Source organism: Spermophilus citellus, assembly GCF_964194105.1.
Source record: "Spermophilus citellus genome assembly, chromosome: 9".
Taxonomy (NCBI): domain Eukaryota; kingdom Metazoa; phylum Chordata; class Mammalia; order Rodentia; family Sciuridae; genus Spermophilus; species Spermophilus citellus.
Genome location: NC_138191.1, coordinates 24,075,320 through 24,089,592, shown reverse-complemented (window position 1 = coordinate 24,089,592; position 14,273 = coordinate 24,075,320). Strand labels below are relative to the sequence as shown.

The window sequence follows — 14,273 nt, the reverse complement described above, 5'->3', positions numbered from 1 at the left end:
CTGCCACCGGGGGTGATGGGTGAACTGCGATCCCACCCCCTGACGCACCCTCTAGAGTGAGCGGCGGGACTCCAGGCGCTTGGATCCGTCCTCCTGCCCCACCGACCCCACCTTCGGCCTATCTTACCTGGCTGGCCCAGCCAGCGCCGCCCGCAGGCTCCGAACCCTGCCAGCCGCTCCGAGACAGGGCGGGGCCCCGAGGCGCGCTCCCGAGGAGCCAGGCCAGCTCCGGGCGCGCCGCCGCTCCTCCCGACCCTTTCTACCTTTACGGCAATCGCGAAAGTGTCGTGAAAGTGCTGCCGCCGATCACTCATCCAGTCGGCAGGAGTCGAAGTTGTTATTTCTAGGGGTGTGCTTGTTGAGGTCGGGGTAAGTCTGCGGGGATCGGTCTTGGGAAAGCGGCTGGGAAGTGGAGGACGTGGTGGGAGGCGTTTCTCCCAGGCAGAGTGAAGAGAGGACTGGATGCTTAGGGGTGGGCATTACGGTATAATACGGATGGACTCGCTGAGGCAGACGCCGTCCTTCTTCCTCTAACCGGGTGGCCTCGCGCGCGGGGTTGTGGGGAGGACGAGGGGCGACTCCTGGCCCCTTCGGGGACTCTGGAGGCTGAGGTGGCGGGGTCCGGGGGTGGAATCCCCGGAGCTGTGAGGAAGCCGAGGGTTGTGGGAGCGAGAAGCGCCTGCCTGGCCAGCGCTGGGCAGGTCGAGGGCTGGGGCGCTGCCCGCGCGGAACCGACCTTGCCTGTCAGGTCCACACCCTCCTGCCCCGGTGCTGCCGAGTCCACGAACCGTGTGGCGTCCTGCGCCGGGCTTGCCTTCCTTTTGGAATGCGGTGGTGGTGTTTCATGGCTGGGCCTCGCTTCTTGATCAGCAACTTTTCTAGAAATTTCAACCCGTATTGACAAGCTCTCTGAGATTGCCGGCTAGGGTTTAATTTCAGCAATATTCTTGGAAGGAGAATGGACTGAAGGATCGCTGGTGTTGGCCAGTGTTCCCAGGAATGCTGAGATGAATGAGATCTTTACATTTATCCTTGTTTGTGTTCTAGAATACCGTGCGTGGCATTTTTGTGTCGTGTGTGTGTGTGTGTGTGTGTGGTGTGTGTGGCATTTTGCATCATTGGTGTTGAATGTGTGATTTTGCTTGAAATCTTTTAGTTAAGCGAATCTCTACTGCAGTAGACGGATGTATAGATGCTTTTGAACAAATATTAATGTTTCATCTGAACGTAGTCAGAAAATTTAGTACCTGCTGTCGAACTTGTAGAAATGTGTTCGAATACTTTTGTACTTGACTGGCTCAAAAAACAACATAGATTGGGATGAGGGTGTTTATAATATTACCAATTTAGAACAATTGGCTTTTGCATAAAATTCCAGGGATTGAAGTTCTGAAAGGATTTTGCTACGTATTTGTTCTATGCTGAGAAAAGTACTTAAAAGCTTCTTGTACAACTTGTCTTTACGACTCTTCTCTGCCTCTCCTATTAAGGACAGTTACATTTTATTGCATAGCAATTTCTTTTCTAGGGTGCATATTTTCTTTTTTAAAATATTCTATGAAATGCAAGACTTTTGCTCCCCGCCCTCCCCCAGAAAGTTACTTCCTTTCTTAAAGAATGCAAGATTGCACTTAAGCAAAACACTAGATCCAAGTTGTTTTACACGTAGTATTTTTGCTTCCAAGTCTGCTGAAAAGGCTTTTGTTTCTGTAAACTTGCTGTATGCATCATTTGTTAAGTAATGCTGAATTTAATCCTTTTTTCCTATTTTCTTTTTCTTTCTTCCTTCTCCTTTCTTATTCTTTATAATATGCCTCCTTTCCTGGTAGTGCCAGCTATTAGTATTTTCCTTTGGTAGTACCATAAGGTGGGAAGGAGTACGTATCACAAATTCCCTGTGAAAGGATTGTAAACATAATGCTGAATCAGTGCAGATCAAAACTTGGCACCCTTAGATGTGGGGGGAGGAATGAAAATTCTGGAATTTCACATAACAGGTTGGATATTGTGTAAGTTTACCTTGTCCTCTGCTCAGCGGTTGAAGTTTTTTTGGTTTTTATCTTTTGTCTTTTTTTTAATGTGATAGTCAGATGTACCCCATGCTAAAGTCACAACAGAAATATGGTAGGCAAATGTCATTATCCTCAGCCACTATAAACACAAATGTTTTACATGATAGACTTTTTAAGGCCCACAATTGTGTGTAATTTTAGTAAGTGTATTCATTAAATATCTCTGATTATAATCTTGTACTTTTGTTGGACTTTCACATAAATATTCATGTATGTACAAAGAAAATGCTTTGTCAGACCATATGTCTTCTCCTTTGGACTCCCCAAACAATTTGTTGGCATCGTGTTATAATTTATCCATTTATAAGACTACAAACCCCCACCACCACCTTTTGAGCTTCTTGAGAATATGGAATATTTCAATCTTTCTATTTCCCTAATATCTAGAAACAACTAAGTGCTCATTAAATACTAGATGTGTCCATATTTGTTCATTGTTAAGTACGTACTAATTACTTAGTGCTAGGTATGGTACAAGATAGAAAGAAAAAATATTAATATGGAAATTACTAAGCAATGTGTGTGTGATGAGAGGAAGGGGCGGGGAGACCCACAATAAACAGAAAATGTTCAAAATGCATCAAGTATTACCAAGAGTGCAGGACTCTGGAGCCTTAAAGGCAGTGGGAATTTTTTACAGTTTAAAATATTCAGTTTTATGATTTATGAAAACTATCCTCAGTTAACAATTAGCCTGTGCCCAGAATTGTAGGTTTCTTTGTAAATTTGTTGGTGGTTTTTCCATGACATCAGAATAAAATCTCAGCTCTTTGCTTCTGCATTGTCTAACTTTTCAAACTTCATTTTTGTCGCACTCTTTTTATCTTCATTTTTGTTCCACTCTTCTATCTTGTTTATTCTTGTCTAGCCATTGTGATTCCTCAGGTACTTGAAAAAGATAAGCTCTCTTCTGTCTCAGGGCCTGTTCCATTTTCTTAAAACTATTCTTCTTCTTGCCCTTAAACCATCTCCTTCCTTCTTTTCCTAAGTTTGGAATAAAAGTTACTTCCTCAGAAACTTCAGTTACCCTATTTAAAACATGTACTCCCAACTATTTTCTGGCTCAGCATTTTGTTTTCCCACAGAGCCCATTACACCTTGCAATGTTATTATTTGTTTTACAAGTTTTCAGTTGTTTCCTCACTGTGCACAGGAGCTGGGACCTTATCTGTATTATTCACTAGATTTAGGTATTGGCTGGATGAATTTAGAACTTGGAATACATTTTCTTATAAAAATTGGTTTGGTGGGTAATTTTTTCTAGGCTAGCCAGCAATAATTTTAATTTTTTACTTTTTTATTGTTTTAATTTCTTGCACCTATGGTGAGAAAGGACATTTTCTGCTTATCCTTTTGAGCACAGGCTTGATTCCGTAAAAAAATCTCATGGTTAAAATAAGTTTTGTTATATTTGTACCTCCTTTACACAGTTCCTTTCCTATATCCTTTCACTTTTCTCTCCACATAGTCTGTCCTCCTTTTGTATCTACTCCCTTGACATGCTTGTTTTTCCTTTTGCTAAAATTCAGAAGTTTTTTTCTGAGATGGTTTTCATGACTATAGTCCCCGCCTCACATATGATTGGAGAAAGAATGGAGTTGGACCTGTGGTAGTGTGAGTAACCTCTGTAGCTATTTACATGTGTTGAAAGTAAAGTGGCCATCTGTATGTCAAGGGCTACATGTATCTGAATTTATGTTTGCAGTGTTGTTGCTAATAACTCCACAAGGACAGTGTTGCCAAATTGAAATGTTGGCAAGGAACCCCTTCAAAAACTCATTGTCTCTTTTCAAGTATGAATTATATAATGGCTGGATCTGCAAAGGTTTGTCAAAATGTAGATTTTTCTAAAAGAAAAGTAAAAGGTTAAAAGAAATCTAGGTCATGAAGGGGAAACTCAGAAGGAAAGTATCAGTTTGTTAACTAGTCCTGCCAAAAGCTCAAATTTAAAACCATTAGGATCAATTGCTTGTACTTGTTCAGTGCCAAAAGCAAGCTAGCACCCTCACTGTATGAAGTTTAATAATAGAAGAATGGAACACTGCAACAATAAAATTCAGATGCGGTTGGCTCAACTTTTTATTCTTCTATCAAGTGAAATTCTGTCAAAGCTGATTATTCTTATCAAATATGAAAATGCATCATTCAGTTTGACTAGAAAATTTGGCTACTATAATACTAAGTGTTTTGGTTTGTAGATCTCAAGTGATCCCATTACTATTTGTTTAACATTATACAGACATCACTTAAAAGTAGTTTTAATCAGTAGCTTTGTGATATATCTGTGAGGAAGAATTCTTTGAAGTAGTGAGAAGTTAGTTTCGATTTATCATTTTGGTTTGAATTTAAATATTTTTACTTCAGAATACCTCACTTAGTTGAATTGAAGCACTGATAATTTTTTTTTTGAGATTTTTGAAAATGTATTTAAGGAAGTTAGCTTGACTACAATGACTGTTTTCTGGGCAAATGCTAAGAAACACGATTGGCAGAAATGTTGAATGCCACCTTAGGTCATTAATGATGTTAAAAATTTCGAAATTGAATATTTATGAGGATATAGGGAAAATATCCTGGTTCATATGTGACACCAACATTGTATCTACATGTCCAGCTCAGCCATGTCTGGTTGTCCCTATGGCCTGTACTGCCATCACCTCCTAACTTCTCCAACCACTGGCCTTCATTAGCCCTCATTTCATCCCTTAATCAAGTATGAGGTGGCTCCTGCCATTCAAGACCACCCTATTACAACAGAATAAACCAGATCCTGTCATGGGTGGGGTGGGAGGGGGAGAAGAAACATCAACTACATGTTTTGCTAATAGATTACCAGATCTATTGAGAGGTTCTGAGTTCTCTATCACATTCTGCATTCCCATACTGCATCACTTCTGGGAATTACATACTACTTTCTAGATAGTTTTTGATGAGAAGATCAAAATACAGCTCTCTTGGTCCACTGTTACTACCCTTTTTATTCTATGAAGATTATTTTTGTTTAATCTTCTTAGAGTTGCTGTTTCTCCTCCTACTCATTAACTATGGATTTCCCACAATGTTCTTCATTCTTTTGCTTTTCTCTCCATACTTAATCCCTTCAAACCTTTTCTACTTTCTAGTCTTTACTGGACTTTAGCTTCTAAGTAATGGCAAAATTTTCATCTTTTACTCAAACTCTAGTCTTGATTTTGTTTAAAATATCTCTACTTAAAAGTTGCATTTATCAGCCAAGTGTGGGGACATATACCTATAGTCCCAGCATGTGAGAAGCCATGGGTAGGGGGGATTCCTAAAAATAATTGTTACCTGTTATATCTTCTAGTCCTATAGCTTACACTTCACCTCAGTTTCTCTCTCATCCCCTACCCCAAAAAGTCAAAAAATAACTAACTGGTTTTCCATTCTAATTTTCTCTTTTAAAAGCAGTACCACTAATCTCTAGCTGTTGATTCCTTTTTTCTTCTGCTTCACCTCTCATAGCCATACATGAGTACTTTCTACTGATTTTTTCCTTCCAAATAGAAAACCTGTAAACTTGACTGTCTTTTTCATATTTCCATTCTTACCTTGTTACTCTAGTCCATTACCACTTAAAACCATTGAGGTCATCTGCTAATTTTCTTTTTTATTTTTTGGTATCAGGGATTGATCCCAGGGTCGCTTAACCACTGTGCTACATCTCCAGCACATTTTATGTTTTATTTTAAGTCGGGATCTCACTAAGTTGCTGAGGCTGTTTTTGAACACGAAATCCTCAGCCTCAGCCTCTGGAGCCACTGAGATTACAGGCATAAACTACCATTCTCAGCTTTGTGAGAATAGTAGTTTATGCCTTTAATTGTTCTCATTTCCTTCTCCATTCTGATGAATGTGTGTGTGTCTGTGTGTGTGTGTGTGTGTGTGTGTGTGTATTATGCATTGCTAAACTTGAAGATATAATTGTTTTCTTATGCTGTTTAATTACTTATTATAAGTATGTTGTTGTGAATCTTTTTTAAATCTTGAGCAAGGTTTCAGGGCTTAAACTTAGTTTTTTTATCAACAGTCATCACATCTTCTTATCCTGTATTCTTACTACTTCCTCATTTTGTAGGGTCATTCTGCTGATACATATATGGTATTGTCTTCTTAGAGTTAATTTTTCTCTTACTGTTTATTCCCATCTAGAATATCATCTGTATCCCTTTTCACCAATAAGAAGTTTGTCTTTTGATTTAGCATAAGCAGAAACCCTGTGTTCTTTTGAACACCTCTTATATCGAGGCACTAAGCAACTCAGTGAGACCCTGTCTCTAAATAAAATACAAAATAGGGCTGGGGATGCGGCTCAGTGATTCAGTGCCCCTGAGTTCAATCCCTAGTACTAAAAAAAAAAAAAAAAATTATAAAGGTTTACGTTAATATCAGTGTTCAATATTAAATGTTAGCTATTATCATTAAATAAAAATCTAGTTTAAGATCCATTTTAATCAAGTCATTCCTCTGGTATTAATACTACTTTCCTAGCCTTGGGGGTCTCAATTTCTATATATGTATATGAAGAGATTAGATTATTTCTAGCATTTGTTCTGTTATAGTATTGAGAGAGAAAAAAATGTATGTGAGATAGAAAAAAAGATTGTGAGCTGCAAAGTCAAACAAACTGTAAAGTAACATGAAACCGATGACTATTAAAGCCCCTTAATAATTTTCACTTAAAAGTGAGATTATAAACCTTCAGTAAGAACTAGAACAAAAATTGGGCCCCTGGTTTTCTGATTTCTCTTTGATATTTATTATTCTATTAGCAGGTTGATTTTTTTTTTTTTAATTTGCTGATACTAATGTAAGTAGTAGCTGACAAGTATATCTTGTTTTTCAGGTAAACACGAATCACAAAAAAACTACAAGACAAGGTTAATTGTTATTTCCAAATAAAAGAAAACCAAGATCCATGAGTGGGCATCGGCCAACAAGGAAACGATGTGGAGATTCTCACCCAGAGTCCCCCATGGGCTTTGGGCATATGAGTACTACAGGGTGTGTATTAAATAAGTTGTTTCAGTTACCTACACCACCATTGTCAAGACACCAACTAAAGCGGCTAGAAGAACACAGATATCAAAGTGCTGGACGGTCCCTGCTTGAGCCCTTAATGCAAGGATATTGGGAATGGCTAGTAGGAAGAGTTCCATCCTGGATTGCACCAAATCTCATCACCATCATTGGACTATCAATAAACATCTGTACAACTATTTTATTAGTCTTCTACTGCCCTACAGCTACAGAGCAGGTAAGAGGATTTCTTACCAAAACATAATATTTCTTATGTATCAGAATATTGTAATTGGGATTTCTGGGTCATTTTAAATAATGCTTATTAGAAACCAGAAGCAAGGGATATACTTGATACTAGTAGGTTAATTAATGTTAGCAGAATTTACATGTAAAATTTCATCCCTTTATAAAAGAGTTTTATGTTTTGTTTTGTTTTGTTTTCCAAATGGTTGAATAAAAATCTTAGTAAAGTTTAAAATGATCAGAGAGAAAAGTCTGGTATTTGAGATGGCATAACTATAAACTAGTACTATCAAAAACATTTTTCTCTCCCTTCCAGAGAGAATTGTTGAATATCCCTTTTCTCTTCTTGTAAATATGTGGCTGATAGACTTCAGGTATATCACTTTTCTAAAAAGGGAAAGTAAATGTAAAAAACAAGTCAATATCCTGCTCTTTTTCATATCCTGCTCTGGCTGCCATTAAGAAAGAAAGCATGGTATTGCTTCCAAAGACTATATAAACCTTCTCAAATCCACACCTCTCTTCTGCTCTTATATTATTCTCTCTATCCATTACTTGAAAATAAAACTAAAACTCTTCATCCAAATGGGTATATTGATTTTTTTTTTAATTTTCTTATCAAAAGGTAAACTAAAGTAGGTAGATGGAAAAGAATCAGAAACATCTGTTCTGCCTTTATTAATCAGAATAATCTGTCTGGTTACTGTGGAACTAAAGATGTAAAAGTGACTCTGAATTACATGAAATCATAATGGCCACAACATTCCTTCTCTTAATTGAAGTTAATTTTTTTAAAGTAGATTATTCAGATAAAGTTACCATCCAGTTCCTTTATCTCTTAAAGTGAATGGCTATTAAAGGTCACAGTTACCCATAAAGCATGTGACTTTTGTTTTCCAGATATTTGTTTATTTTAATCCTCTTTTACTATTCAAATACAGTTTATATAGATTATATGACTGATTTTCCCTCATTTTCTTAAGTATCTTGCTGTACCTCATTTAGGACACTTAAAATAGAAAGTCTAATAAAAATCATTTAAACCCGTCCTGGGGTCCTTCATCACATTTCCTCCAACGGTTCACCTGGAGCTTACTGAGGCCCTCACTGCTACTTCTATAAAAGTTTGATGCAGATTTAACAAATTCATTTATTAGAACAACAGAAAATGGGGTTGATTCCACTGAAGCCCTCCAATAGTCTAAAGTTAGATCTACAATGAAGATCAAAGATGGATCAGACAATAATCATCAATTATTGAATACCCTAGAACCTACCAGGTTCCATGTTCTATAATGCTTTTCTTTGGCCACTGTTTGTGATTTGGAATTATTGGAATAACTCTAGAATTAGTTAAACCTTTGGGGAGAGTCCAGAATGGGAAATACTCTGATAACAGCAAACTTCTGGGGGGAATCAAGGTGGAATATTACTGAGCTACTGTTCAGTGCTCTACAAGGGAAGGTAATGTCCTGCAGGAGACATGCCTGAATGCATTTATAGCTGCATGCTAGAAATACTTGTTATGCTCAAATCAGAATACATTAAAATAAGCCAGGCCTATCTTCTGTAATAGTTCCTTATAATCTCTGTGATCTTTAGTAAGTATATAAATTATCTGAGTCATACTTTAATCTTTCTAGATCTTACTTTGTAATATTACAAGAATTAAGAAAGATCATGCATTTAGGGTGCTTAGCCTATAATGCTTAATAAGTGGTAGATAGTTATTGTTTCATTAATTTTTTTAAAAAATTCAAGTATATAGCCTGTTATTCTTCCTCACAATCTCCCTTCCATTTCTGATTTCTTCTAATAATATAGAACATATGAAGTCATAGATTCATCCAAGTCCTTATTATTGAGTTTTATATTTTTGCCTATAAGCATTTTGGAGCCAAAGGTTTTATAAATTTATAAACTTTCATTATGGCTGCAATTCTTTTAGGCCTTTTACCAGTAAGTGATCAAGAAGATTTATGTCTACATATACTATCAATTCTTCATATTTTTTTATATACTGTTTTTTACCCATTTCTTTGGTAGAAAAGGTCACTTTTAATGGTTTTAGCTTCCTAATAGATAAGAAAGGAAGGTGAGTTAGTCCCCATTTTTCAAATTTCTACATTTTCAGATTCCTGCAGTAGAAATGTAGACTTCTCTTTTTTAGTATCTCCTTGATCTTTTTGTTACTAATATTAAACTTCATCTAGTAGTTTTGGTTTTAGTACCAGAAATTCATTTGAGTTTTTGTCATGCAGCTTGATATATGTTAATATGCTTGAGTTATCCTTGCCACACAAGACAAAGGAAGTTAGTGTTGTCTATTTTACACACATGAAAACCAGAACTGAGCTATACCATTTTCAGTAAGAGTTTTGTTGAAAATAAATATAATTTTTAAACTATATTCATAAGAGTTTTTTATTTAAATGCTGATTTGTTTTTGTTTTTATATTGCTAAGTTTAATGCTTTTGATTTAACTTACCAAAAATTAACTTGTTAAATCAGGCATGTTGGTACACATAGAATCCCAGTGACTCAGGAGGATTGCAAGTTTAAGGCTAGCTTGGCAACTTAGTGAGACCTTATCTCAAAATAAAAGAAAAAGAACTAGGGATGTAGCTCAGCGACAGAGTGCCCCTGGGTTCAATCCCCAGTACCAAAAAAATTAAAATTTAAAAAAAATTTAAATTTATGTACTGTTTTTTACCCATTTCTAATATCTAACTTATTAGATATTATTTGCTAGTAAAAAATGAAAAGAAAATTAAAATGCCACATTGCTCATAATCTTACTGCATGCTTAATTTCTTCTATTGACATTAAAAAGGAGAGGGGGAAATTACATAGCATAATTCAAACATAGAAAGATATAAACAAAAAACATAATCTTCTCTTTTTTACTTGCATATCCTTTTTTTCCTACCAATTCTTCTAAACATAACAATGTTTGACAATTGTTTGGTGTATCCTTTCAGGAAGAAAAAAATTTAAAAATCTCCTACCAATATATATATATATATATATATATATATATATATATATATATATATATATATATTTGCATTTGTATAAATCCTTAAACTGTTTCAAAAGTTTAGTAAAACCATATGTTTCTAATTTTTCATCTGAATTAATCACATAAAAAATTGCAAGATTTTGAAAATCGGTTTATTCCATATCTTCCTATTAGGGTTAATGATATCCTGGCTCAGATGTGTTCTTTTGTTCATTCAGTATCTTTCACAGGTTTTTGACTGAGACCATATAAGACCATGAAGCATATAAATATTAGCTTAGTGTTCTATAGATTTTTAATTAAGAAAGGAAAATCTAAAGATGAGAAAGTTTTTCTTTCTTATATGTATAAATATTATTGTTTTCTAGGATTGGGTGTGTGTGTGTGTGTGTGTGTGTGTGTGTGTGTGTTCCATAGTAACATTTAAAATTTTTTTTTATTCTAATTAGCTATATGACAGTAGAATGCATTTTGACCCATCATACATAAATGGAGCATAACTTCTTATTCTTGTTGAACATGATATAGAATCACACCAGTCGTGTAATCATATGTGTACATAGGGTAATAATGTCCAATTCATTCTACTATTCTTCCTATCCTTTACCCCCTCCCTTCCCTTTACTCCCCTCTGCCTAATCCAAAGTACCTCTATTCTTCCCTAGCTACTGCCCCCCAATTGTGAATTAGCATCCACATATCAGAGAAAACATTTGGCCTTTGGTTTTTTGGAATTGGTTTATTTCAGTTAGCATGATATTCTCCAGCTCCATCCATTTATCTGCAAGTGTCATAATTTCATTCTTTAAGGATGAGAAATATTTCATTGTGTATATATATACATGACATTTTATTTATTCATTCATCTGTTGAAGGGTATCTAGGTTGGTTCCATAGTTTAGCTATTGTGAATTGAGCTGCTATAAACATTGATGTGGCTGCATCACTGTAGTATGCTGATTTTAAGTTCTTTAGATATAGACAGAGGAGTGGGATAGCTGGGTCAAATGGTGGTTCCATTCCAAGTTTTCTGAGGAATCTCATACTACTTTCCACGATGGTTGCACCAATTTGTAGTGCCACTAGCAATGTATGAATGTACCTTTTTTTACCATATCCTTGCCAACATTTATTGTTGCCTTGTTCTTGATGATTGCCAAAATGACGGGAGTGAGATGAAATCTTAGTTTTGATTTGAATTTCTCTAATTGCTAGAGATGTTGGACATATTTTCATTATATTTGTTGATTGGTTTTATTTCTTCTGTGAAGCATCTGTTCAGTTCCTTTTTTGTCCCATTAAAATCCTATGGTTAGACCTAGCTCTCTAGTCCCTTAAAACAGAGACATTTAAGAGAATGTATGAGGTGTTGGGAAGGTTCTGTGTCTCTGTGGTCCAGTATGGTATCCATAGCTACAGTGGCAATTGAGAACTTTAAATGTGTCTAGTGTAACTTAAGAACTGAATGTTTAATTTCATTTAATTAAACTAAAATAGTTGTACTGATGGCTAATGTGTAGGACAGTACAGCCCTAGAGAGTTATAGGATTACTTTAGCAGCAAGAAGCAGTAGACCTAAAGCCCAGAAGAGGGAGTTCTTAGTCCTAGGATTAATTGCCCATTTCAGAGTGCTTTAGTAAAGTATGGTTATATAACTATAATTATTGTCTTCAAGATTTGAAACTCTAGCTTAAGGGAAGTACATTCTATGAACCTTTTAGTAGCCTTACCTTTTAATAATCTAAACAGATCTCTTTCATAAAGAAACCCCTTTGCAGTACAGAATATATTAAATATTATTTGCAGCTATAAGTGTTTAATACAGTGTAACTGGTAACCAGTATCTTAGAAGATACCTGTGATTATAAAAATTTTTTCATGGCCTACGCATGGGAAAATAGTGAAAAGTATTGTAAAACATTGTTCCATATTCTTAAATACAGTGATCCAAATAAAAGCCCTCTTTTAAACACATACTATTTAAATTTAATACCAGCAGTTCATTTCCTGTCTAAGGGAAACTATTCCTTGAAAATGTGACTCTAAATATTTGAAAAATAATGTTCTAAGCACTCTGCACTAGATCCATCATTTCCCTGGTTGTTTCATGAACCATTAAGGAAATGTGTATAAAAATAAGTTACCTGCTCAAGTAAATGTGGAAAATATCAGTATATTTTTTCCCCTTCTTGAGTATTCACAGTATGTATTAGTAATATTAGGGGTTGGTAAAAGTCCTGCAGAAAGGAAATCTGTTTAATGTTGTTTAACCCAGTATTAAACATGAGGTTAGCATTAAACATCTTGAAAGGTACAACTTGGGAAAAACTGTACTAGATTATTCACTAATTGGCTCTTCAGATCTTAGAATCTACATATTGGGAGGGCTTCTATGGAAGAAATCTCATAGATTTCTATAAAATTTCTGAGAAGTAGTTGTCCCGTGGTATCCACAGGAAACTGGTTCCAAGACCTCCCTGCAGATAGCAAAATCTGCAGATACTTAAATCCCTCATACAAAATGGTGTGGTGTTTGCACATAAGCTATGTATATCTGTCTATATGCTTTAGGTCATCTCTACATTACTCATAATAACTAATACAATGCCAATTTATGTAAATATTGTTATACTATATTGTTTAAGGAATAATGAAAAGTCTGAACATAGTGCAGACACAGTTTTTAATACTGAATATAATAGAGCCTCAGATGATTCCATGAATATGGAACCCCAGGGATATGGAAGATCCCATATAGTTAACTAGCATCTGTTTAAACACACCTAAAAGCAGGGAATTTAATTCTAACAATCCTAATTATTTCAGTAAGTTCTTAATTATGTAGCACTTCTATCTTCTATAACTTCAAACACTCACTCTAAAGAGTGAAGATATAATATCTGCAGATAAAAAAAGGTGTTAACCACAGTAACCAATCCACAAAACTACAACTATCTTATATTTGATAAAGGGGCTAAAAGCATGCAATGGAGGAAGGATAGCATCTTCAACAAATGGTGTTGGGAAAACTGGAAATCCATTTGCATCAAAATGAAACTGAATCCCTTTCTCTCGCCATGCACAAAACTTAACTCAAAATGGATCAAGGAGCTTGATATTAAATCAGAGACACGGCGTCTGATAGAAGAAAAAGTTGGCTATGATGTACATACTGTGGGGTCGGGCTCCAAATTCCTCAATAGGACACCCATAGCGCAAGAGTTAACAGCTAGAATCAACAAATGGGACTTACTCAAACTAAAAAGTTTTTTCTCAGCAAAAGAAACAATAAGAGAGATAAACAGGGAGCCTACATCCTGGGAACAAATCTTTACTCCACACACTTCAGATAGAGCCCTAATATCCAGAGTATACAAAGAACTCAAAAAATTAGACAATAAGATAACAAATAACCCAATCAACAAATGGGCCAAGGACCTGAACAGACACTTCTCAGAGGAGGACATACAATCAATCAACAAGTACATGAAAAAATGCTCACCATCGCTAGCAGTCAGAGAAATGCAAATCAAAACCACCCTAAGATACCATCTCACTCCAGTAAGATTGGCAGCCATTATGAAGTCCAACAACAACAAGTGCTGGAGAGGATGCGGGGAAAAGGGTACACTTGTTCATTGTTGGTGGGACTGCAAATTGGTGCAGCCAATTTGGAAAGCAGTATGGAGATTTCTTGGAAAGCTAGGAATGGAACCACCATTTGACCCAGCTATTCCCCTTCTCGGTCTATTCCCTAAAGACCTAATAAGAGCATGCTACAAGGACACTGCTACATCGATGTTCATAGCAGCACAATTCACGATAGCAAGATTGTGGAACCAACCTAGATGCCCTTCAATAGATGAATGGATAAAAAGAATGTGGCATTTATACA

The 14,273-nt window shown here is 36.0% G+C and overlaps 1 protein-coding gene across 3 annotated transcripts in view; it reads left to right on the top strand.

Annotated features, from left to right (window-relative positions):
• The first annotated feature begins 250 nt into the window (after positions 1–250).
• Positions 251–14,273, top strand: part of CEPT1 (choline/ethanolamine phosphotransferase 1) — a 38,558-nt gene continuing 24,535 nt past the window's right edge. For 2 of the 3 annotated variants that reach the window (XM_081305284.1, XM_081305285.1), the window contains exons 1-2: positions 251–369; positions 6,937–7,347. In XM_081305284.1, coding sequence (XP_081161410.1) covers positions 7,009–7,347 — 339 coding nt within the window. In that variant the 5' untranslated portion in view covers positions 251–369; positions 6,937–7,008. The other variant, XM_081305286.1, reaches the window with a different exon arrangement.